The 25666-nt window shown below is 59.7% G+C and overlaps 1 protein-coding gene across 8 annotated transcripts in view; it reads right to left on the bottom strand.

The window, feature by feature from the left end:
* RBFOX3 (RNA binding fox-1 homolog 3) overlaps window positions 1-25666 on the bottom strand; it is a 193666-nt gene that overhangs the window by 4813 nt on the left and 163187 nt on the right. For 4 of the 8 annotated variants that reach the window (XM_054082980.1, XM_054082983.1, XM_054082979.1 and 1 more), the window contains exons 4-10: window positions 21010-21341; window positions 3868-4119; window positions 2839-2976; window positions 2281-2334; window positions 1671-1763; window positions 451-511; window positions 103-156 (exon numbers count right to left, since the gene is read on the bottom strand). In XM_054082980.1, the coding sequence (XP_053938955.1) occupies window positions 103-156; window positions 451-511; window positions 1671-1763; window positions 2281-2334; window positions 2839-2976; window positions 3868-4119; window positions 21010-21111 (754 nt within the window). In that variant the 5' untranslated portion in view covers window positions 21112-21341. Of the gene's footprint in view, window positions 1-102; window positions 157-450; window positions 512-1670; window positions 1764-2280; window positions 2335-2838; window positions 2977-3867; window positions 4120-21009; window positions 21492-25666 lie in introns of all 8 variants that reach the window. The other 4 variants (XM_054082984.1, XM_054082981.1, XM_054082985.1 and 1 more) reach the window with 4 other exon arrangements.

Here is a 25666-nt window from a genome sequence, read left to right as displayed (position 1 = left end):
CTGCCTCTGTCCCGCGGCCCCACAGGCATGCTGGGGTGCTGGAGCTGTGCACGTAGGGGTGCAGGATGGGGAGAGGGACCCAAGGCTGCTCGCTGACATTACCTGCGTAGAACTCAGGGCCATAGACTGCTCCCACTACTGGGTTCAGCTTCCAGCCTGCGGGCAGAGAGAATTGGTAAGGCTGAGGGCACCTCCATGCAGCACTCGCCTCCACCCCAGCTGGGCTCCGAGAGGACACAGCTCCTGCCCCTGGATGGATGCAGGGTATAGGGTGCCTAGACGGGCTGCTCCCTGCATTGGGCAGAGAGTGGCTGCTCTCATGTCTGCCCAAGGGCACAGAGGGTGTTTGCTGCAGGTGCTCAGTGGCTGCCTGGCAGTGAGGATGCGCAGGTGCCCAGGGATGATGCCCCTGCCCGCCACAACTCCAGCTCTCCTAGAACTGGCCCTTACCGTTGGTGTAGGGGTTGGCAGCCTTCTTGTTCGTCATGACTCGGGCTGTGGCGTTGTTCACCTGTGGAGAGAAGGGACGGGAGCTCAGTGCCTGTGGGCAGTGGAGCTGGCAAGGCCATGGTCCAGGGCCTGCTCGGGTTAACTTGGCACACGTCGCTGCTGCTTCAGATGCTGGAGCAAAGGACACTGGCTGCACGAGGAGACACAGGAGGAGTCTCTGCCTGCAGCTGCCTTGCTGTCACACAGTCCTGCCCACACCCCTGGCCAGCCCATGCCTCCTGGCTCCTGTCCCAGCTCTGGTAATGAGCATCGGTCGGGCTGGTGGCTGATGCCCCAGCTGCTGCGGTGTTGCACTCAGACCAAGCCCTGACATGCTGCCACCAGGCTCGGCCACCTCCCATCCCCAGCTCACACTTGACCCTGCCTGCGGGAAGGACGTGCCTGCTGCAGGAGCCTGGGTCACTCCTGCAAGCACCCAAGAGCTTCTGCCCAGCTTGGTTGGACCATGCTCTCCAGCAGGCAGGGCCTATCCTGTGCTCTGACAGGCTGCTCTTCCTTGCACTCAGCACTGCTGGGGATGTTTGCATCCCGCTCTCTCTGCCACACATCGCCCCGCTTCCCACTGCTTGCTGGTGATCAGCAAGGTACTGCCAACGACCGAGCAGAGCCTGATCCCTCTGCAGGGTTGAAGGAATAAAAGCCTCAGGGGCCAGGCAGTGTGCGGCAGCTGCCCACGCAGCGCGTGTGGGAGCCCTGTGCTGTATCCTTCTCTGCTGGAAGCAGGGACGGCACGTGGAGCAGAGAGCCCCTCTGCTCCCTGCGGAGCTCAGGGTGGCTGCATGGTGGGCATGGGGGCGGTGGGGTCTGCCAGATTCCTCTGTAACCGGGCAAAACACACTCAGAGCCCAAGTCATTGCCCCAGCTTTCCCGGCACGAGGAGGTTTGTTTGAGCCAGATGCTTCTTGTGCCAAGTGACAACCTTCCTGGCAACTGGCACACATGCTCCCATGCTGCATTCACCAACACATGCACGCGCCGGGCAAACCTCCCCTGGGACATGCGGGACTGGGGTGGGACCTGGGGTTGCCCTAAAGTGTCCCCTGTCCTGTCTCTCCCCTGCCCACGGTCCCTGGGCAGCTCTGCCCTGCCTGCAGCCCCCGGGCAGGGCGGAGGGGACGCACGCACACGCAGGCATGGCACTAGCACACTTATCTGAGCACCTCAATCTTCCGGCCCTCTACGATGGTGCCATTCAGCTTCTCCCGTGCCCGGTCGGCATCTGTGCTAGTTTCAAAAGTTACAAACCCAAAACCCTGTGAGCAGAGGAGAAAAGGAGAAAGAAAGAGACAGAGAGAGACAGAGAGAGGGTGCGGGGACAGAGAGAGAGAGGGGGTGAATCAGGAGAGCTGGCGCAGGAGATGAGGTTGCTGCAGTGCAGAGATTGAGAGCCTGGGTAGAGGCCCCTGCTGGATCCAGGGGTCCCGGCTGAGGCCCCAGCATTGCTCACGAGCTAGGAGAAGAGTCTGGGAGAGGGGCACAGAAAGCAGGGAAGATACAACAGAGACATCCACACACAGAGGGACATGAGTTGTCTGTGTAGTGGGGGACAGAGCAAGCTCTCCCCTCCCTCTGGTGTTTGGGGTGCAGGGACCTGCCTGGCCACCCCAGCCGGCACAGGGCAGGGGCACGGGGCTGCTAAAGATGGGGTAACCTATGCCTGGGTCCTGCAGGGCAGGAGAGGAGGAGAGAGTGAGCACCCAGACAACCCAGCTCCATTTGGCCCCCTCCCCAGGGCTCGCCATAACGGTGCCAGCCACGAGCAGCACTCACCTTGGAGCCCCGCTCATTGAAAATGATCTCCACATCCAGGATCTTCCCGAATTGCTGCAAGCAGAGAGAGCAGAGGGGTGAGCACCTGCAGAGCCTGCAGTCCCGGGGCTGCATCTGGGGCTGCCGGCACAGGGACAGGCAGGGGGTTGCTTTGGCAGCTGGACCGGGGGCTCTTGGTGCTGTGCAGGGGAGAGCCTGAGCACAGCCCCCATCCTTCCTGCTCCATCCTCTTCCAGGACTTGAGGAGTGTCACTCAAGACCTTATTAACCTGCACTGCTCTGAAACCTAATGAAGGCTGGGAAGGGGACAAGGGGAGGAGGAAAAGGGGTCTGTTTCACTCCGTCCTCCGTGCACCGGCCTTGGTCTGACAGCTGGGCTCCTAACCAGGGTAGCCCTGCAAATCGCTGCTCCAGGCAGCAGTGGCACGAAGACAGCCAGGCATGCCATGGGCTGGGCAGGACGGGCCCTCAGGATGGGACAGAGCTGGGGTCTCCGAAGTGCCGTGGGGGAGCACCCAAGCAGAGAGTAGGGAACGCAGGTGGCTGGATGGGACTCACCCCAAACATTTGCCGCAGGTCGGGGTCCCGGAATCGGAAGGGGATGTTGGAGACGTGTAACCTCTTGGGCTGCTGCTTGTCTGTGTTGTCTGAGGAGTGTAGCTGCTGGCTGTCTGTCTGTGCCACCTCGTCTGTCTGCTGTGGGAAGCAACACTGGCAGTCAGTCCCTTGCCTTGCCAGCCCCGTGCCCCCCTGCGGGGGTCCAAGCTCAGGGACTGTCCCTTCCCCTCGGCCCTGCCTGGCCCCAGGACCACGCAGTCCTCAAGCTCCAGGCAGCACCTCATGGGCCTCTCTCCAGCAGCCGGTAAAATGCGGGAGCTCTGCTCTTGGGAGGGGCATAGGGGTGGAGGGGGTTCCAATATTCCCTGCACCACCCTGCACAGACTGGTTGGGGGGATGCCAGAGGGGATCTCTGTCTGTGGGGTATCAGGGAAAGCCCAGGCTGGAAAACCAGCCACCAGCCCTGCCTGTATCTCCCCACCTCGGCCAGTGCAGCCAGCGGGGTTTAGGGCATCACCTGCTCCATGAGGGATTCTGGGGACCTGGGGGGGGTTAGTGCTGTGGGGGTACAGAGAGCACACCCTGGGGAGGGGGAGGCTCGGGAGAGGGTGGGAGGTGACCCACCACAGAAAACTTGCTCGCATTGTGTGGCCTCACACTGGCCTTTGTGCCCTCGGTCATCCCAGAACCTGGGGACCACGGCACACGGTGTTTTTGGGGCAGGGGGTGGCAGACCCCGCATGCAGGGCTGCTGCTGCGGAGCTGGGAAGTGCTCAGCTCAGCACTTTCCTCGGCACTGCATTACAACCCCGTAATTGAAGCTATCTGGTGGGAAGGCAGCCAAGCAGGTAGATTACAAGTGATTAGAAAGGATGGGAGGGGCTGTGAGGGAGAGAGACGGTGGCCGTGGTGGGGGCACCCAGCCCAGCACCCCATGGCACCACAGGTGGACGAGTGCTGCTGCCCTGGCACCACTCTTGGCAGCTCTGGTGCTGCCTTTGGACCCCCACCTGGATGCTGCTCCCTTACCGGTACCGTCTGTGTCCCTGCTATGGACTGTGTGCTGGCGTCGGTGCCTGGCTGCTCGGCGTGGCTCTGTGCTGGTGTGTAGAGGGTCATGGCGTGCTCCGGTACTGTGCTTTGCCCCGAGTAGTCCTGCGTGGGGTGGGGGTGCGGCGGTGCATATTCTGCGGGGATCCCGTTCTGGGGGGGTGGGGGATACTGGGCCGGGGGGTAGGGTTGAGCCATCGCGTCCGGCGGAGCCGTGGCGTCCTGGTTACCCTGCCGAGACAGCGGCACCATGCCCCTTACCCATCGACATCCCCGGGGTGACTGGGCTGAGACCTGTCCTGGGGAAGGGGTCCCCTGGTACCTGCAGCCAGACCCAGGGTCCCCAGAACCACCACGCCCCAGCCTTTGGTGTCTTCCCCCCAAACCCAGGGCTGTCTCTGCCACGGCATCTCCTAAGTTGCATCACCCGCAGTCAAGCCCTCATCCTGTCCCGTCCCAGTTTCTGGGACTCGGGCAGCGTGAGGACAGAGCAGGAGCCTGAGCAAGCAGCCTGCACATTGCCCTCTCCTTGGGGAAGGAAACCATGGCAATCCTCAGTTTGGAGCCCAGCGTGGGGCAAAGCAAAGCCAGGCTGGCAGCATCGCTCCAGGGGGGCTGCACAACATCAGCACCTGCCAGCAGCAAACCTGGCGATGATGGTGGCAGTGAAGGGGAATGGGACCAGGAAGGCAGGGAAGAGTTCCCGGGGAGAGGAAGGATGTTGATGGCCCCTTGGCAAACACCAAACAAGGATCAATTAACTGCTAAATATTTAATTAGGTCCTTTGCTCTAACACAGCTGGCCTGGCTGCCCTGGTCAAACAGGGTGAGTGCACTTGTGCCGTGGGCTGAGGGCTGCCCAGTGCCTGTAGGGGGGTGGTGTGGGGCTGCCAGCCTGCACCTCTCCTACACACCTATACTCTCCATCCTCACAACCCTGTGTGCACCCATGGGCTTTCCTCCCTTGCACTGGTGTGTGCTGCACCTGCTGCCGCACACCCCTCCAGCGCAGCACATGGCAGCAGCCCCTGCCGGCAGCCAAGCAGCTGCGAATGCCTGAGCCAGCGCACAGGGCAGTGCTGGCAGCCCCTGGGATGCTTTACAACCTGCCGCGGCAGCGTCTCGCCCATGAAATACATCTGTGGCTCAGCCTGTGGAGACAAGCTCCTTAATTGTGTGTGTGGCCGATTTATGGTGCGGAGGGATGGTGAAAGGGAAGGCGGGGGGCCACGCTGCCAGCCGCCGTCCCCCCAGCCGTCAGGGCCATCGTGCTTGTCAGGGAGGCAGCAGATCCCCATGCCGGGGGCTCAGCAGAGACCACATGCAAGCCTAGCATGCATAATCCTGCTACAGATCTGCAAGTCATCGGCAGGCTTGCCAGCGCCTTCCCGTGCTGACTCAGCTGCTCGGGGACGCGCCAGCCAGATGCACCTGCCAGCGCGGCCTGGGGCTGCCGATGCTGCAGGATGGTGGATCCCCATCCCCAGCACTGCCCCTGAGCTGGGAAGACAGGGTAATGCTCCTGCCTGCACCATTGGTGTAAACCCTACCTCGCAGGCTGGAGGGTTTCAATCCTGTGCTCAGCCCAGCCCCGGTGACTGAACCTGCTCTGGGGAGCGGGCAAACACCAGTCACTGTGGTCACACACTCAGCGCCTGACCCTCCCTGCCTGCATCCCTAATGCTCAGCACCTGACCCTCCCTGCCTGCATCCCTAATGCCCAGCGCCTGACCCTCCTTGCCTGCATCCCTAATGCTCAGCACCTAACCCTCCCTGCCTGCATCTCTGATACCCAGAACCTGATCCGCCCTGGCTGTATCCTTGATGCCCAGTGCTTAACGCTCCCTGCCTTTGAGCACGGAGCCAGCAGCAGGAGCAGCCTGCAGCGCTCCCGCATGCTCTGCCCTGGACACTTGTCCTTGCAGTCACCATCAGCCAGGAACAGTCACCGTCACAGCGAGGACGGGCACTGCTGCCCAGGCAGGAAGAGCCAGCGGGCAGGGAGATGCAAACAGAAGCTGGGGCAGGGACTGTCCCCACCTGCCCAGGTCTGCGGCCCTGCTGGCTCCTTGCCAGCCCATCCCAACAGCCACACTCATATCTGTTATTAATTAGGGCTGTTGCAGTGCTTGTCAGCTCAAGTATTATTTCATTCAGGGACCATTAGGTTCCCCTGTTTTGCTGCTGGTGCCGTGGAGGTGCAGATCTATGGCTCCCAGTGCCTCTCATCCATCCTGGGGCAGGGACAGGGCTGCTTGACTCGGTGGTGGGGGGCAAGAGGCCTGTGGGGAGAGGGATGGTGATGGGTTTGGTTGTGAGATGCTCACTGACGTCACGGGGAAGTGGCTGCTGCTCCTCACCTGCGCTGCCTGCATCCTTCTCTGCCAGCTGCTCTGGGCTGCCTATAGTGTGGGAAAATCCACATTCCCAGGCACTCCCAAGGCCCCTCTGCTGCTCTCCAGAGGGTTCCTAGGGTCCTGGCTCCATGTCAACCCCTTCCCTGGGTCTCTCTCTCTGTGCTGAGTGCCTGGGGGATCCAGGGGACTCAACTCCGCAGCCCAGGGAGGCAGCTGGGTGCTCAGCCACGTGGAGAACCTGCGGTGCAGTGCTGGCCCGTGGGTGCCAGGAACAGGGGTCTGGGACAGGCATCCCTGCTCATACACAGCACATCCCTCACGGGAGCACGGAGGATGCTCCTGCATGGGCACTCTGAGGGGTGGCTTTCCTCATCTGCATTAAAGAAATTCCGATTATCAATAGCCCATGGACCTCATTCAGTAGTGAGAAAGGAGATTAGTGCAGCATCCAAGACCGAGTGCGGAGCAAAGCCAGCAATATTTAACACGACACAGGGAACGCAACAAGCACCCTCCCACCTCCTCCCCCCACACTGTCCATCCACTCAGTCAGGATGCCAGCAGGAATGTGGCACAGTTTTGTGTGAAAACACCTGGGGACAGCAGCAGAGAAGCTGGGATGGAGAGCCCAGACCTTCACCCTCAAGAGGAAAAGTGGCTTTGGGAAACATGACACGTGCCATGGCATCCTGCAGGCTGGCGGGCATCCCGCTGCCTCCAGGCTCCTTGGCAGAGCACCACGCCGAAAAGCCTGGGGCCAAGGAGCCCCCAGGAGTGGCTCCGTCCAGGTGGCAGCAGGACACCACTCCCCAATCCCAACCATGGAGAGCAGAGCTGGTGGGACCCCAAGGTCCCCTGCAGAGTGTCCCTTGCCCCACGCCACCAGCCATGCGCAGCGGCTGCCGCAGCAGGCAGGAGGTGGATATCATCTTTAGCTGATTAAATGTCCCTCATTAACGAGTTTCTTTAATTAATGAAGTTTTTTTGTTTGCTCCACTTGCTTTCTCCTCACCGCACTCTGCCTCCTCAGCACAATCCAGGCCATTTCCTTTCAAGTCATTTAGCGCGTGGGGCTGGTTCCTGCCGACGTCGCACTTTGGTGATTGTGCCTGGCAGCTTGGGGCTGACGACGCCATTTTTAACATTTGCTCCTTTTTAAGAAAATAACGCACCAGGAGCCCCTGAATACAGGGGATGTGTCAGAGCAATTAGCCGAGTGCAAAGTGCCTGTGCTAACGAGAGAGCACCCACTGGCCCTGGGTACCCTGCAATGTGCCACCACACCTCACCCACGATGGTGTCCTGCCAGCACCGTGTGAAGGTGCCACGTGTGAGCTCCCCTGAGTTATCGACTGCTCCTGAACTACCGTCACCCACTGCCGGCCATGGACAGGCTTTGTGGTGGTCCCGTGGTGGTCCTGCAAGGCCAGCCAGCAAGTAGTGCCCAACCTCTGCTTGCACACACAGTCACAATTCACAGCCAGGCAGCAGCCAGTCCCAAGGCTGCCTCCCTATCCCACGACCCCAAACACGCCCAGAGTTTCCTCCAAAAGCCTCATGGCCACCCCACCAGCTTCATCCAGCTGGCTTGTCCCTGCTCTAGTCTCCAGCCTGGGATGATCCTCACCCCGTAGACTCCACCTGCAGATGTCCCCTTCCCACGCACTGCGCTCAGGCCAGTGCTCTTGGTGCAGGGGTGGCACGGCACTGCCTGGACATGGCACACACGCGGCTCAGCCGGACAGCAGTGTGCCAAGGCCCGGCACTGCTGGGGAGGGGGCACAGTCCCGTTACCACGCGCCTCCCCGCTCCCAGGAGCATTGCGCACCACCAGCCTGCATCCTTGGTTGTCCATAAAGCAGCACAGATCTGCGGGCAGCCAGCCCAGCCCCAATCTCCAACAGCTCCGGCTGTCCCGCTCCCTCCACTGGGAACCAGTCCCACGCTGAGGGGTGCAGTGAGGGGCCGGCGTCCTAACTCCACCCCAGTATCCAAAGAGGCTGATAAGATGTTCCTTCAAGCTGCAAAGCCTCAGTGGGCAGCACATCTTGACCCAGACTGGCTCCTGCTTTCTCGCTGTGGGAGCACTCCCCTGCTGCACTGCGAGGCAGTCCGAGGTCAGAGCTGAGCATGGAGAAGGGTGTTCAACAATTCCCTGAGGACGCACCGGGCAGCTGCTCACCGCTGCAACAGGTCTGCAGTGCGCTGCTGCAAAGGGACCCACCGTGTTTTGTCACCCAGACACGGAGCTGGGACACACTGGGTCAGCAGAGAGAGAAAAACCAACGTGAGCATCGGCTCTCATGCCCGCTGCCTCGGAACAGGGTGGTGCAGCAGTGCCGTGCTGTACCAGAGGGCAGAGATGGGCTCAGCAAATGCCCCAACGGTGGCAGGAAGGGTCCTTGCATGGTTCCACGGCACCCAGGGACCACACGGCCATGCCGTCACCATGGGCTGCCACGAGGCCATGCCTGGCACAGCTCAACTACGTGACAACAACAATGTCCCCATTTCAATCCAGCCGCTCGCTCATGCTAATGACTGTCAACATGAAACAGAGGCCATGAAGGGGAAGAAAATTACTCCCTGAAAAGGAATTGACTGATCCCCATCATTTCTCAAGGAATCACTGACCTGTGAATATTTCATTACCCAAAATGCCGCGCCATCCATACAAAGCAGCGCTCCTGGCCCCGAGCAGGCACCAGCCGCAGAGCCCTGGGCTGCAGCGGGCGAGCAGGGTTGGGATGCTGGCCACAGGGATGTCCCCAGCGCCAGGAGGGACAAGCCTTGCTCATCCTGGGGTCAGCAGGGGCTTTTCCTCCCCAGGAAAAACAGTCCCCCCAGAGCTGAAGGGGACAACAGGGGATTCACCTCCCCTGGGGAAGGAGTAGTGAAAGGAGGTGAGGAGCTGCAGCCGCTGTGTTTAATGTCTTCATTAAGGAGGAGGCAGGGGAGGGGGTGAGAGCCTGCTAATGGCATCTGCCAGGGATGCTCAAGTGGGAAGCTCTGCAAAGAGCAGTGGGGTTGGCAGGACCAGGCAGGACCCGAGGAGCCAGACTGATGGCGCTAGAGGAGGAGGACAAGGAGCAGCGGGGGAGGCAGGGCAGCCTGTTGGCATGGGAAAATGACTATTTTTCCCGGCTGCCACACACTGTCCTGGCACCTTCCGCCCCACTCTCAGCACCCGAACACTACAAGAGGGAGCTGCCCCTTGTGCTGGCTCCTGTCCTCAGCCCCATGAGCCCCCGCCAGCAGAGTCCAGCTGCCAGGGCATTGCTAGGGCTGAATGCTGTTTCCTCTCTGCCTGCAGGAGCCCAAGGAGAAAAGACGTGGCAGCCAGTGGCTATGCAATACCCAGCAGGAGAAGGACGAGAAGCCAGCCTGGGCGCAGACCTGTGCCCATGTCCCCATCACCTCCTGCATGGGGCATGGGGGGAGCAGGGTCCAGCCCTGGCTCCTGGCTCTGCCAGCCGGAAACTTCGGAGCTAATGCTGCATGAAATATTCATGAAGTAAATGGTGCAATTTCATCTGCATTCAGCCAACTTCATGCATATTTCAGGGTATTATGAAATGATAATGTTGTGTAACCGAGGCGAGATAGGGGTGCTTGGGGTGGCTCCTGGTTGCCCCTTACGTGTGCGTGGCTGACACCTCCCAGGCTCATATGTACATTTGGCGCTGCACCCAGGGAGGGACTGGGCTGTGTCACTGCCAGAGACATGCCAGGATCAGGCCTGCAGCAAGTAGGAGACCGGCAGCTCTGGGACACGCAGCACTCTACTCTCTCCCAAGCAAGGTCCAGCATTGCCAGCAGCGCCGGGACTCATCCGCAGCAGCTGCTGGTATCACCAGTGGTGCCAGCACCACTAGTGTACCCATAGCAGTTCCCAACATTGCTGGTGGCACCGAGGCTCACCTGCAGCAGCTTCCAGTATCATCAGCGGTGCTTGGCCTTATGCATAGCAGCTCCTGGTATCGCTGGCAGCGCTGAGGCTCACCCACAGCAGCTCCGGTATCGCTAGGGCTCAGCCACAACATCTCCTGATATTGCTGGCAGCACTGAGGCTCACTCGCAGCTCTCAGTGTTGCTAGGGCTCACCCACAGCAGCTCCTGGTATCACTGAGGCTCACCTGCAGCAGCTCCCAGTGTTGCTAGGGCTCACCCACAGCAGCTCCCGATATCACTGAGGCTCACCCGCATCATCTCCTGATATTGCTAGCAGCACTGAGGCTCGCTCGCAGCAGCTCCCAGTGTTGCTCGGGCTCACCCACAGCAGCTCCTGGTATCACTGAGGCTCACCTGCAGCAGCTCCTGGTATTGCTGATGGTTCCAGAGCTCATGCTCAGCATCTCCTGGTATTGCCAGCAGTGCTGATGCTCACCCATGGCAGTTCCCAGCCCCAGGCACATGCTGCTGGAGGGCAGCAGCCAGGCCAGATCTCCCTGGCACAGCTCTTCTTCCAGGCATGCCAGAGCAATGCAGACCCGGTATATGCAACGTTGCCCAGGACTCCCAGCAGTGCTTGGTCCTCAGTGGCCACTAAAGGGGTCAAGACAGGCAGGCACATGAGGCCCAAGCTTGGCTGCAGAGCCTGGTGATGGTCTGGAGGGGACCTGAATCCACATCAGCCTGAGCTACCTGCTCCTGCTGAGCCCTGCAGACACCGGATCATGGGACATGGGTGCCATGCACCACACAGGTGCACCACACCAGAAGCTGCTCCTCCAGCTGCTGACCAGCCCTGGAACCAGTCACAATACCCCGGCTCCTGGCAGTGGCCTCTGGAGAGCAACTCGTGCTCTGTGAGGGCTGCAGAGTGCCACATCCCTGGTGCACCCCGGGAGACATGGAGGGGCTCTGGATAGAACAGGACACCTTTGGGTGTCCTAGCTTGTACTGCTGAGCTGAGGTGCAGGGGTGGTCCTCACAGGCAGGCAGGATGGATGAGGCTTTGAGCAGCATGATCCAGTGGGAGGTTGGAACTGGATGAACTTTAAGGTCCCTTACGATCCAAAACATTTCATGATTCTATGATCTTCCTGGGGTGGGGCCACGCGCTGGCAGGGCTATGGTCCCTCCCAGGCCCTTGAGCAGATCCTGCTGTGCGTGCAGGGAGGTTAGCGGAGACTGGGATGATATTGCAAGTGCCAGGGAGAGGGGCTGCTGCTGTTGGGGCTGCCAGCTCTCAGCCCTGCCCTGGGTTTCTTAAGACATGCGCAGGCACAATGCTGGGCTCGCGACCTTGGCTGCTCCTGACACCCACCGAGGGGCTGCTCCTGGCTGGGGACTGGAGCTCCCCGCCACTGGCTGCCCCCACCAACACTCCAGCAGGCACAGCCCTCGTGCACCGCTGCCAGAGCTGCCCGCAGCCGAGTCCAGCCCAGCTGGATCCAGACAGCTGAAGACACAGTGAGCAGCAGGACAAACGGCCACATCCGCCAGCCTCATGCTCGTATGAGCACCACGCCAGCTCCAGCCACCATCCCCGCTTTCTGCCCCACGGCTTGCAGGTCCCAGAGGACCCCAGCCCCACTCCCGCAAAGCCCTTCTCATCCAGGACCTGCTGTCGCTGTCACATCCCCACCATGCCGGGGCTCTGGCATGGTTGCACGTGGTGCTCGCTTGTGCACAGCCTCACAAGTGCACGCATGCTCGCACCGGCCAGCGTGGGCGCTCAGAGAACCACGGACCTGCGTATGCGCCCGGACAAGCTCTCTCATGCAGCCCTCTCTAATAGGCAGTTAGGAGCATAATTTTTCCTCTAATTACATATTCAGCACTTCTGAGAAAATGAGATTTTGGTAATTCAATTGGACTGAGAAGCAGGGCTATAATAAAATGAAATTTGTAACAATCGCGCAGTTAAATTAGTTAAATGGAGAGGAAGGAGCTGTGGAAAATTGACCCCTCGATCTCCTAAAGACTAATCAGACATTTGAACCAAGTTGTGCTAACAAAGCCCCCAGGCCGTTGCGGCAGCAGAGCGAGGGGGAAACCAGAGATGCTGCAAGAGAAGAGCTGGAAAACAGCTGGGAACATGCGGTGCTGTGGAGGGGAACCCTTGCTGCTCCAGTCCTAGGGTGGATTGGGCTGGGTTCGCTGTGGAGGGTGCCAGGGGGTGATCCTGGTACCATTCGCTCCTTGCTGGGCAATGAGGCACGAGGGTGCACAGAGGATGGAGTGTGGTCCATCTCCAGCAGCCGGGACCACAAGGACACGAGCTGTTGAGCCCTATGGTGGGACTGAGCCCAGGACAGCAAGACAGGGACAGGCATGGCATGCTGTGTCGGGTGGGCACGTTTGTCAGAAGAAGGGCATCCCGAGAGCTGGAGAGGCTCTGCAGCAGGTACAAAGTAATTAGCCTCAATATTTATATTGTTGTTCATCTTTTCTTTATTTTTTTCTTGTGAAAAAAATCGAGAAAAAAGACAAGTTTCTCATTTGCAAGTTAATTAGTCTAATTAGCTCTAATTAAGAGCTCCCCACACAATGGAGATCACAAATAAGCTGCCACTGTTGCCTGTTCCCGCTCTTCTCTCCCCATTTTTGATTTTATATAAGAGTCATTTGAAGGCTGTGGACAGAGCTACAGCAGGGAGATGCTGAGTGGGCACAGCTCATGGGGGGAAAAGCAGGATCCCCCCATGCCGAGGGGCTGCTCCCCTCCACAGTCAGTGCCAGGGCTCCTCCAGGCACACTCAGGGCCAGACCTGCTGCTCCCCTGGAGGACCCTGTCACACACACAGAATCACACAGAATCACCAGGTTGGAAAGAACCCACTGGATCATCGAGTCCAACCATTCCTAACACTCCCTAAACCATGTCCCTCAGCACTTCATCCACCCATGCCTTAAACACCTCCAGGGAAGGTGACTCGACCCCCTCCCTGGGCAGCTGTTCCAGTGCCCGATGACTCTTTCTGTGAAGAATTTTTTTCTGATATCCAACCTGAACCTCCCCTGGCAGAGCTTCAGGCCATTCCCTCTTGTCCTGTCCTCTGTCACTTGGGAGAAGAGCCCAGCTCCCTCCTTTCCACAACCTCCTTTCAGGTAGTTGTAGAGAGCAATAAGGTCTCCCCTCAGCCTCCTCTTCTCCAGGCTGAACAACCCCAGCTCTCTCAGCCGCTCCTCGTAAGACTTGTTCTCCAGCCCCTCACCAGCTTCATTGCTCTTCTCTGGACACACTCCAGAGCCTCAACATGCTTCTTGTGGTGAGGGGCCCAGAACTGAACACAGTATTCGAGGTGCGGTCTCACCAGTGCTGAGTACAGAGGGAGAATCACCTCCCTGGACCTGCTGGTGACCCCATTTCTGATCCAAGCCAAGATGCCGTTGGCCTTCTTGGCCACCTGGGCCACTGCTGGCTCATGTTCAGTCGCTGTCAACCAACACCCCCAGGTCCTTCTCCTCTGTGCAGCTCTCCAGCCACTCTTCCCCCAGTCTGTAGCACTGCATAGGGTTGTTGTGCCCCAAGTGCAGGACCCAGCATTTGGCCTTGTTCAACCTCATGCCATTGGTCTCAGCCCATCGGTCCAGCCTGTTCAGATCCCTCTGCAGAGCCTCCCTACCCTCCAGCAGATCCACACTTCTGTCCAGCTTAGTGTCATCTGCAAACTTGCTGAGGGTGCACTCAATGCCTTCATCCAGGTCACTGATGTCCCGGAGCCATAGGTCAGCTCACCCCAGGCTCTCTGACCCCCTGCACCAAAGCAGCACCCACACGTCCTTCTCCCCTGCTTCCCTCCCTCTGCAGCTCCTGCCTGCATGAGAGGCTGTGCCCGCATGTCCCAACAAGCCGTGCTACTGGGGGATGAGCTGGCTGCACAGCTGCTTCCCATGCATCCTGCTGGGCAGCTGGAGTAGGGATGCAGCCAGCACAGCCCCAGCTCGCAGCCCGGATCCCGAGGCTCCAGCCCTGCCAGCACCACAATGTTCCCAACAATGTCCCTGGCCAGCTTGGGCAAAAGGACATGGACAGGAATCTGCGGGTAAACACTAGCCTCACCTGAGCCCAAAAGCCAATGAAGGGGTGGATACCAAATTTGGGGCAACCCCACACTGCTGAGGGCTCCCCAGCCCTGTACAGAGCTGCGGGAGGTTGTGGGGAGCAGTGTGGTCCCCAGCACAGTGTCGGGCATGGAGCTCAGTGGCCAGGGCACATTGGGGCACACGAGCAGCCGGACACGATGCTCTGCTCCTTGGCTTCTCCTCTTCACCACCAGTCCCTTCCTCCTTTCAGCTCTGCAGGTTGGCTGGAGGGGGCTGCGATGCCAGGGGGGCAGAGATTGAGGACCTGGAGGCCGGGTGGTTTGCCTCCCACTCTGCCCACCTCCCGTGCTGCCAGGGAAGAGCTGCCGCGGGGCGCTGGGAGCCGTAGCAATCATGTCAGCTTATCTGTCATTTTCTACTTGGGTAATGCGAGCGGTGAGGGATTGCTGCTTGGAGATGAGGGGAAAATCATGACAAAGTGTTGCATGCCTGGTGCTTTCGCAAGCGGGAACGGCCAGATGTGGTTCCTGCCACAGAGCCACTGTGGGCCCACTGCAGGGTCACCGCCGGGCTCGCTGCCTGCCACTACTCCTAAATCCTGCAGCATCCCCCAGGCTCTTTGATGGAGGGGGGGCGGCTGAGATCCCTGAGGGTAAGAGCAGGACCCAGCTCTGCGGGCACCGACCGTGACAGTTCTCCAAAGCACCTGCCTTCCCTGGCAGCGCTGGCAGGTCCTGCTCATGGAAACCCTGGCAGTACCAGCACAGAGGCAGGAGCTGCCCAAACGCCACTCCCAGCATCATCCCTGCAAACTGCCTCCTCCGACTGGGTCTCCTTCCAGCGCTCACCTCACTCAGTTTAACAGGTTATTGCTGCCAGAGATCACATCTCAGCAGTGCTGCTCACACAGGGGCTGGAGCGAATCCTGCTGATGCTGTGCACTCCCTTCGCAAGATCCATGCAGTGCAGCCGAGATATGAAGGCTGCTGGAATGGGGGCCCCGGCCTGGGGGAAAACCAGAGCTGGCCACTGTCAGAGCTGACTGGATGCTCGGAAAGGTGTCAGGGGAGCAAAGCAAGAAACCAGCTGGGGACCACAGCGTTGCAAGGGCATTTGCTGACCTGGCTGCAAGCAATGCCTGCAGCTCTGGGGGTGCCTGTCCTGTGACGGCCACCACAAACCCGCTGGGACATGGCCTTTCATCCCTGCCCAGGCAGCCTCTGAGCCCAACATCACACAACGCAGGGCCCATAGAGCTCAGGTCAGGGGGGGCTGCACCCCAAGCTGCCAGCTGAGCTGCAGTGCCAGCAGTGCCATGGCCCTCGCCCCAGGGAGTGAGGGAGGACAGCTGTGCCCTCCTGGCCAGATGAGAACTGAGGAAGGTGGCGCAGGTTAAAGCTCTTCCAGGGCTGCCTACTGTATGGCCGTGCTTGTGGAGGTGTGAAGCCTCCAGGAGCCTGGAGCTCCAAATCTGCTCAACAGCGGTGGTATTTCACTGAGCCCATCACGGCATGGCTGGGACTGCAGAGTTCCCCGCTAGGCTCACACTGGCACAGCAGGGCTCACATTGGGGCGATAGCCATTTCCACCGAGAGCAGCCTCAGCGTGCTGGTGCACCGCCACGAGCAGGAACGTACAGGCACCGTCTTGACACCCTGGCTGGCACACGGGTGCCGGTGTGTGCCCTGCACTGCAGTGCTTGTGCCCACGCTCAACCCGCACTCTCAAGCTCTCAGCACAGGCTGCCGTTTATCTGCAGCACTCCCAGCTCAGCCCGGCTCCTGCCCTCGCCATGCCCCACTGCCCGGCTGGAAGAGGCTGGGGCTGCCCAACTGCCGTGGCCTCAGAAGGAAGGACAAAACCAGGGCTCTCCATGGGCTCAGAGCCTCCCCTGCCTCACTGTCCCAGATTGGATATCCCGGCACTGGGGAGACCAAGCTCCTTCCTTGGATATTTGGTTCCCTTCTGATCCAAGGCACCCTTTCTAGCATTCCCCAATGCCGGTGCTTTCCTAGATCTCTCTGCACCCTCCCAGCAGCCCAGCCCCATGCCTGCCTAGTGCGCCCGCTTGCCAATACCACCTGCGCCTAAGGGACCTATGGCCTTTCTAGAGGGGCTACGTGCCCCTCCTTGCCTCAGCTGCTTGCAGGATCCATGACTGAAGCCCATCATTTCTCAGACGCCAACCCCAGCGACCATAAAATCATACAACATCCTGAGATGGAAGGGACCCATAAGGATCACGAGTCTAACTCCTGCCCCTTCATAGGACAACCCCAATGTTCACACAATATGTCTGAGGGCATTGTCCAAATGCTTCTTCACTATTGGCAGGCTTGGTGCTGTGACTGCTTCCCTGGGGAGCCTACGCTCACCACCCTCTGCGTGAAGAAACTTTCCTAATAGGGGGAGCATCAATTCTGCTGCCCACAGACCCACCGTGCACGTGTCGAGGTTGGTGCTGCCAAGGTCCCTCTGGCAAAACAGACGCAATGCACCCACGCGTGGGAGCCCCTTCCAGGGGCAGCAGCAGGACCTGGGCTTGAGCTGGCAGGAGCCAGGGAGCCAAGTCACTGCTATGACTCTGCAAATCCCCAGAGAAGCGAGGAGCTTGGGGCGCCCAGGATGCGCCCAGCATCTCACCCAGCCCTGGCTGCAAACCCTGGAGCCATCGCAGCCCTGGGGCAGTGCAGGAAAATCTGGTTTTCAATGCACTTTCCTATTTCACATTGAGCTCTGAGCAGAGGCAGCGGTGGGCCGGGGGCTGAGAGGGACTGGAGGTGGTGGGAGCTGGTGTGGGCGCTTGCTCTCTTAATTAGCCTTCCTTCTTTGTTAAACCATACCCCTCCACCGGCTGCCTGTAATGCTTTAAAGAATGATAGATACTAAATCTAATTTAATCTACTCATTCACCCATCACTACAGTACTAAAATAGGAATCTACCTATAAAAAGCGCATCGCCAGGCAGTGTAGGCCTAAATTACAGCTATTGTGGGAAAACTAGCTTTGCAAAGCTAAAATTAATGTCCGTGTTTTCAATATATTAAAAAAAAAAAAGAAGAAAATCTGGTTTTTTGTGGCGTTAAAGCCTGTTCTCCACCGTGCAAGCCAGGCGGCCGCTGCAGTGCGGGCGCTCAGCCGGAGCCGGGAAACCACCGTGCCGGGTCTCACATCCGTGCGATGCATAAGCATGGGGAGAAACCAGGTTTGAAACAAACCCGCTGCTGCGACATGCTCCAATATTGCTCGGGACAGACTTCCTCCCTAAAAATATAATATGCTAAACTTGGCAGCAGCCCTTTTGGAAAGGAATTTTCCAAGCAGCTCTTTGCAAAAGCTGTCTCCCACTGGGCTGGGCGCTGCTCAGCCGAGTCTCCTGCACCACGGCGTGACCGTGGGCACTGGGGATGCCCCCAGCGAGTGGGGTGGGTTTCAGCCCATCTGTACAACAACTTGTGGTCATGTCTGGCTCCGCATGCACATCGCTGCCTGTGTTGGGGTCTGTGCTGCGCTCTAACACCGATGCTGAGCCTTAGGGCCCAGGTCTCTTCCAGATCAGCACCATGCCTTGTCCTGGAGCGATCAGCTGCTCGTTTATAATCACAGCAGAGACACTTTATAAGCAGCGGCTGATTCCTCTATTAACAAAATGAAGCCACCAAAGTCTCCCCCTGTGCCCAGGCCGTCGCTGAGTAAGAACTAAGCGTTACCACCAAGACCTATTGAAGGATGTGGCGCTTCCACCCACCCCACCAGTGTGGGCTGCTCCACCTTGTCGTGCATCTGCTTTCCCGCAGCCCTCTCCCTGTGTGGCCCCCAGGAGCCCCACTCCTGCCCCAGTGCCGGAGCCCACTGCCCCAGTGCCGGAGCGTGGCAGGGCTGGAGGGTGATGGCCACATGCAGCGCGGCTGCACCATGTGGAGCACCGCAAACCATGGTTCCCACTGCCAGGACCCCAGTGGCCGTGCAGGGGGAGCTGAGCGAGCTGCAAGACCACTTGGGTGAGCCATTTGCCAGAGCCCATTGGCACCTGTATTTTTTTGGGGGGGATAGTGGAAGTTTTGCAGGCAATTTCACTTCCTGGCCATTCCTTCAAACACCAGCACCGCTGAAAATGTTGGGGAGCTACAAGACTTGAGCAGCCTCCTTAGAACAAATAAACCAACAAAATCCCTGTGAGTAAAGCATGTGTCCAAAAGACAAAAAGCCAATTACCGCACACAGACCCCATTGCCCCAGCTCTTGACCCCCTGGCCAGCCCAGGCTGGTACAGCCGGATGCACATCCTGGTGCCAACGGCCATCACAAGCCTCTACAGCCACAGAGCTTAGGCGCAATCCTCATGTATGTGCGCAGCCCAGGGCTGATGCACAGACATCGGCCTCCCGAAGTACACACACACACTCTGGTCAGGGAACTGTAAATCATGGTGTCTAAACCAAGCCCCTCACAGACCCCACACCACACCACCAGTGGGGAGAGTCAGTTAAACCCCTCCAGGCACCTCTGGCTGCACACAGGTGAGCTGAGCCGTCCGGCCAGGGGTGAGCTCCATGGGAGGCAGGTGTCCACAGGCAGAGGCAGCATTGCTCCCTGTGCACTCCTGCAGCGCTGGTGTGTTGACGGTAGGCGTATCCAAAATCCAGAGTGAATTTGGGGTAAAGCAGAGCTGCAGAGCGAACATCCCACGCCAGTCAGGCCCATTGCTCAGGTGGGCAGGATGAGGAGTCCGGCGGCAGTGCATGCCCTGCGCCCCTTCCCCACGTGACGGCTGCCAGTGACGTCCCTCTGCCTGATGCCTCACCACAACACGCACCAGGAACACCCTGTGCCCACGCGCTGGGTGCAGAACCTCAGCAAGGGACAAGCCCCGGGAAGAGGACAGAGATTTTGGCCTCCATTGTGCTCATTAGCTGGGTGAAAATCCACCTCCAAATCTCTTAATAAAACCCTCCTTTCTGGCTTGTGAGTCCAGACTGGCTGCCAAGGAGCAGGAGGCTTCTGGGAGAGTGGGAAGAGCTGCTAAAACCAACGGTCAAATTAAAACAAACAGGGCAACGGGAGAACCAGAAGCTGATGGGTGCAGAGCCATTCATCAGGGAACAGCTGCTCCTTCCCAGGGACCCCAAACCCTGTCTGCGCACAGCCCAGCTGGGCACTGGCCGCCCATGCTTGTTCATGGGTCTGCTGACCCCCACTACCTCCCGTTGCAGCCCCGCGAGCCAGCAGGCAGCGTGGCCGGTCCACGCCAGAGCACTCTGCAGGGTGAGCAGCACAGCTGAGCCCCTCACAGGTGGCCGGAGGACGAGGGGATCTCAGAGGGTGAGTGGATGCTGGGGAGGTTAGGGGATCCCGGCTGGAAAAGACATCTCCCACGCTGCCGCCTGCTCCAGACACCACGCTGGCTGCTGGTTCAAAGCATCCACGCGCTCCCTTCAGCTGCGCAGAAAACCTCCTCGGAGATGGGTGAGGGTTCAGGGATGGTTTCTGCTGGGTGTCAGACACACCTGGGCAGCCGAGCAGCGGCCACAGAGACCTTGGCACAGCCTAGGGAGGCTGAGACCAAAATCCAGCCCAGCTTCAGCTCTTCCCAGCCTTTCCCTGCAGGAGGGTGCAATAAATCACGCACCCGTCTTGGCCGGTCTCTGCAGCAGCCCCTGCATGAGCCCCAGCCCCATGCACACGCTACGGCTGCCGCTGCACTTGTGTAACCAGCGGCAGCACCAGCTCTGCCAGCCCCATCGCCAGTGTGCCGGACAGAGTGACCCTGGGCCTTCGTCCCCACCGCCAAGCTTAGCCATGCTCCAGCCACAAGCCCAATTGGACACAGGCTACAGACATCCCGAGGGACCAAAACGCCCTTCCACACTGGGGTGGGAGGGTTTGTACCCGCGCCGCCTGCCCTCGGCTGCCGGGTGAGCCGTGCAGGCCACGCTGAGCGTGGCGAGGATGCTATGAATTTTTAAACTCCTGAAAGCACAAATGGAGCAGTTCGCCTGGCTGGGAGACGGGATTTCCGACGCAGCAAAGAGGCTTTTGAAGAAAACGCTGCCTTTCCTGAGCTGTGCTTCCCTTGGGATGATGAACCCGGAAACCCGGCGCACTGGGTCCAGCGCAGGACCTGAGCGCACCCTGCGGGGCAGCACACCCTGGCCAGAAGTTAAGGACCAAATCAAGGGCGTGGGGACCCTCTGACCAGGCTGCCAGGTCCTGGGGTTCACTTGGACCCACCACCTCCCTGGGTCCCTCTGCAGTACCTTCCCACTGACAGCGAGACAAACCCATGCATGCTTGACCCCGCAGCCCAGCTGCAGACATGCAGGGCATGACAGCACACGCACGATTCCGCGCACACGCGTGTGCATGAACAAGCTCATCACCTTGCCTTCTCCCCTGAGGCTGCTCGGGCCATGCAGGAGCCTCGTTCCTTTATCGGAGCATCAATCATTGCCCCTCGACTCTGCTGAACAGCATCAGCACCAAGGCAGCGAAAGCGCAGGACCCACGCCGGTGACTGCCTGCCGCACTGCCCGCGTCTCAGCCCACTCTCCATCCCCAGTTGCGCGCCCAGCCACCTCGGCAGAGAAACTGGAGAAACCTCAAAGGAATCACAGCCAAGGACCATGAGCCACCACCGCAACACAACTCGCCTATGCTGTGGGGCCGGGGAGGAAGCAGTTAAGCTTTGACCCTCTGCTGAGAGGGAACGGGCCAGAAACACGTGTGAACCGGAAAGCAAAAAAAAATCCCCCGGAGAGGGTGACTTACCTGTTGGAGGTAGAGGAAGGCTGGAGGACAGGGGAGAGAGTGAGGAAGCATGCCTGAGTTGGAGACAAGGAGGCAGCCCGAGTTAGCCATGGAGCACAGCATGTGTCGACAGGTAGCCGTGAAGCTGCTCGCGGGTCCGTCCTCTTCCGCACACCGCTATCCTCGTCTTCCCGGCTCGCCCCTCGGGCTCTCCCCTCCTCGGCCGTCCCTCCCGACCCCTCGGCGCTATTAGGAGGGATTCATCTGCGGCAGGCCGGCTGCGCCGCGCGCCCCGGGAGCAGCGCTCGGCTGTTCACTTCGGTGCCATTAGACACTGGCACTGAGCGCACAGTCTGCAAAGGGTGTGTGTGAGCCAGAGCGGGAGCAGGGAGAGAGAAAGGAAGGGGAGGAGGAAGGGAGAGAGGGCGAGGGAGCGAAATAAAAGGGGTGGGAGTTGGAGGAGGAGGGGGAGTCCCCTGTGCATTCAGACATCAAACAGAGCTCTGTATAAAATGAAGAGAATCCGTAATGACATGAGAACAGCTGATCCCGCACTTAACCCATCCACTGCCGCCGCTCGCAGATGGCTTCCCCGCCACCCGGGCAGCCCCGTCACAGCCCCCGGCCACGCGCTGCCACGCCAGGGAAGCAGGCAGGCAGCATGGGGCCAAGCGGGTAGAACCATCTCCCTTCCCGGTGGTAGCTCCCAGGGGAAGAAGGGTCTTACCGGGAGTTTTGGTGATGCAACACGGGTGCCCCAGGATGCCGTGCCGAGCAGCCGGCACTTCCAGCCGTGCAGCCCCCACGATGGCAGCACCTCGCCAGGCAGCCACAGGACTCCCCCACGCACACACAGCCGGACACGTGCACACGCACCACGCTCTCCTTGGGAGACACACACGCAGACAGCGATGGGCAGGGAGCCATGCAGCAGACCCAGCTCCGCCTCCCCGGAGAGGCATATACCTGCTCACGCCTGCACCCCGCAGCACACATGGCCCCGGCAGCCACGCGCTGCACCGCCACGGGCCCACAACCCGCCAGCCTTCCTTACAAGAGGAGCCATGGCTGCAGCCGCTGTGTTGCTTGTGATCTCAGGGCACCAGACACTTGACCTCGCCAAAGGAGCCCCAGGTGAGCCTGCTACCTGCAGGTTGTGATCCCCTCTGCCTGCCCACCAGCCCCTCTTGGCAAGGGAAGCAGCGGGGAGCTCAGCACCCTGGCGTAACACAGAGGGGCCATGCTCCCCAGAGCGATGGGGATCCCCTGCCCCAGTCAGCAGTGGGCAGAGCTCAAGAGGCTTTTTGGTCATTTGGACTGGCCTGCTGGTGCTGCCAGCAGCACCGAAACATCAGCACTGCGCACACCTCTGCCATAGCTGCCATGGCAATAGCCTACACATCAGTGCCTGCGAGGTAAGAGCTCGAGTGGGCACACGTGTGTGTTCATTCGCGTCCCCGGTCCCACCTCACACCTCCTCATGTCATAGCTCTGCAGCAGCTCTGGCAGCCTCGGGTGCCGCGGAGCTCAGCACTGGCATGGGGGTCCCTGCCCCAGTGCCACACACCACTGGCGCTGCATCGCACCTGACTTCGGAGCCACGGCCAGGGAGGGAGGAAGCAGCCAGGACAGCGTTGTACTTGGGTATGTGGGAAAGAAAACCTGGGCTCAGTTCAGTTTCCATCTTGGCCAACTATGATGCACAAAGGCAGGTCTGTGCCAGTAGCTGCTGATGCTCAGTCTCCGCTGGAGCCTCCAGCACACGAACAGCCCTGTTTGGAGGCTGGGATTTTCCACAGTATCCCCAGACACAGCGACATGCTGCAGTGTCCTGGTACACTCGCAGCGGTTCCTGTTTCTGCTGCAGATGCTCAACAGCAGCGGTGTGTGGCATGGCCGGCCCGGAGCCACCGACAAACCGGGTGGAAACAAACAGTTCTCGGAAAAGCCATCCTAAAGAAGCAGTGGCCAGGGCCAAGAGGGTGCTAGCCCCTCCGTGGGGTCCTACTGCTGTGGTGACCATGCTCCAAAGGGATCACAAGGTGCCAAATCAGAGAGGGGATGCTGGGCTGGAAGGAGGGTTTCTCATTGCGACTACCCCATGGTACCAAGAGCTGAAAGGAATCTGGCAGCAACATCCACTTCCAACAGCATCCTCTGGCCAACAGTCCCTGTGAGGAGCACAGGCTGCAGTGAGCTCCTGTGTCCCACCAAAACCGCTTGCCCTGCAGCTCCAGAGGGACCATAAGGAACCCGCAGCAGCAGTCTGTCCTGCACATCTTGGTGATCAGATCCCACGCTCCCTATTGCCTCCATCCTCCCTTCCCCAGCGACTCTGATGGCCCCAGTGCCACACTTTCCTACACACTCCAATGTCCAGGGCAGGACATAGGGCAGCTTTGCAAGAGTTGGGGGACAAGCGCATCCTCCCACAGCCCCAGCAGGTACCCACATGCACCTGAGCACCACACAGCACCCTGGCATGGGGTGAGGGATGCCCTGAGCAAGGCGACGGGCATCTCCAAACCCTCTGGACCAGTCTGGCTCCATGGCTTCTGCACTGCTCTTAGGCAGAGGTGAAAAGGGAAGGGCATGCCCCGATGCTCTGCGGTCCCCAACCAAGCAAACCACGTCAGCCCGGAGCCAGCTCCAGGATGAGGTAATCTGCCCGTCCTCCCCCACGCCAGAGCCTGGCTCCGGGCACAGTGACTCAAAGGCGTTCCTGGCTGGAGGAGCCCTGGCACCGCCACGAGCCAACAACCTGCATCACGGGAAGGTCCAGGCTGGCTCCAGCAGTGGGACAAGGAGAGTTACTGCTCTCCCACAGGGTGGGAGCCTGGAGTGACACACTGGGCAGATACCCGGGATCTGCTGGTGCAGACCCTCTGCACTGCCATCAGCAGCAAGAATAAGCATCTCAGAAGTGGGGGAAGTGGACACGGCTCTGGGAGCTGAGGAGCGTACAAGTTCCCTCTCCCCCTCCTCCAGTCATCACCATCATCTGTCTGGCTGCAGAAAAGCTCCCACAGCAGCTGGGAGCCCCTGTGGGACAACAGCATGGATGAGCAGTGCCTGCCCACCAGCTCCAGGTTGGGAACATTGCCCTGGCCACCAGTGGCTGATTTCCCTCACCCTCACCAGTGGTGACACCGTGCTGCAGCCCCAGCTGATGGCACCAGTGGTGGCACCAGGGCTGCGTCGGGGTGGCCCCACAGCACCCAGGTGTGAGGAGCCTGGGTCAGAGCTGCCCTGCCCCATGGAGACGTGGCCCCAGAGGAACCCCTCCGAAACTGAAGTCTCCAGGAATGAAAGTTTATTTATCTGTTTAATTAAGATGTGTTCACCAGGCGCACAGACCCCGTTCCATCTGTCTCACTTACAGCCGCGTCCCAGTAAAATTAAACCTAATAAATATCAGGCAAGGGAAAGCAAAGGGCACATGTAAGATATATGATCAAAGGCAGAAGTTGCACAGGGCTGCAGTTCTAAGCACATCTTTCTCTCTGCCCTTCGGGGATGGGTTGGCGATGCGCTCCCATGCACAGGATGGGGCTGGCTTTCCTTCAAATCAGCACTATTTTCATTTTTTATTTATTTTAAATGAACCCTTGAGGGCTCCTTGGTTTTGTTTTCTGGAAGAGGGAGAACAACACGGCACCAGGACAGGAGCAGCTATGGCCACTGGTTTGGAGCCCAGTGAGGCGCCAGAGCTGAGGTGCAGAACTTGTACTGGGAGAGCTGATGGGTGCATGTCCCTTGTACCACCAAGGGAATTGGTTGAAGAGAGTATAACCTTTCAGGCTGCTCCCTGGCAGCTGAGATCTACCCGTCGCGACTGCTTGGGAGCTGGCCCAGCAGTAGACACCCACTGGGAGCTGCCCAAGGCGGCCGGTGCAGCACTGCTGGCTCTGCTACAGGGGAGATGCTGGAACCACACTGCTGGCTCCACTACCAGGGAGATGCCAGAACCACCAAGCACTCAGCTCCCCTCCAAGGCAAACTCGCCTCCACAATGCGGAAACTGTATCTGAGAGAATCAAGGGCTCTGAGGCCTGCCTGGAGCCCTGGCCAGGAATCTGCCCCAGAGCCTTGCCTTAATGCGCAGTGCTGTGCACACTAGTGGTGCAGCACGGCTGCAGCACATCCCATGCACCCAGGTGCTGAGGGCCCCCATGCACGTTGCACCAAGCCCCTCAGCGCACATCAAACCAGCTGCCCACCAAGGGCTGCCTCTAACACCATGTCCAGCCCCTCAAACCACACCTGCATTGAGATACAACGCAAAATCTCAGCCCCCAGTGCTGCAGTCCTCACCAGGGTGCCATCCCACAAACTCTTCTGGCAGAGGGATGATGCAGTGGTCCATGGACCCGCCAGGGATGCACCAAGGGGATGCAATGCACAAGCATGGGTGGACCACAAGTGTCTAGTGTTTAATGGGACCCCTCTGGCATCCCCCAGCACCCTCCTGCAGTGCAAAGCTGGGGCGCTGCTGCCAAGAGGGGCTGTGGGTCAGGCTAAGGTGCAGCTGCCACTGTGAGGACTGGTGAGGTTGGGTGCTCCCAGTCTCCACAGGGTCAGCTGTCTGCACAGCACCAGCAGCCCTGCAGCACCCACAGAGCGGGGCACCCGTCTAGCCCTCTCCTCCCACCCGCTCCAGTATGCCCCCAAGCCACAG

The sequence above is a fragment of the Cuculus canorus genome, chromosome 18 (assembly GCF_017976375.1).
Source record: "Cuculus canorus isolate bCucCan1 chromosome 18, bCucCan1.pri, whole genome shotgun sequence".
NCBI lineage: Eukaryota > Metazoa > Chordata > Aves > Cuculiformes > Cuculidae > Cuculus > Cuculus canorus.
The sequence above is the reverse complement of the archived record's forward strand: the minus strand, read 5'-3'. Positions and strand labels throughout refer to the sequence as shown.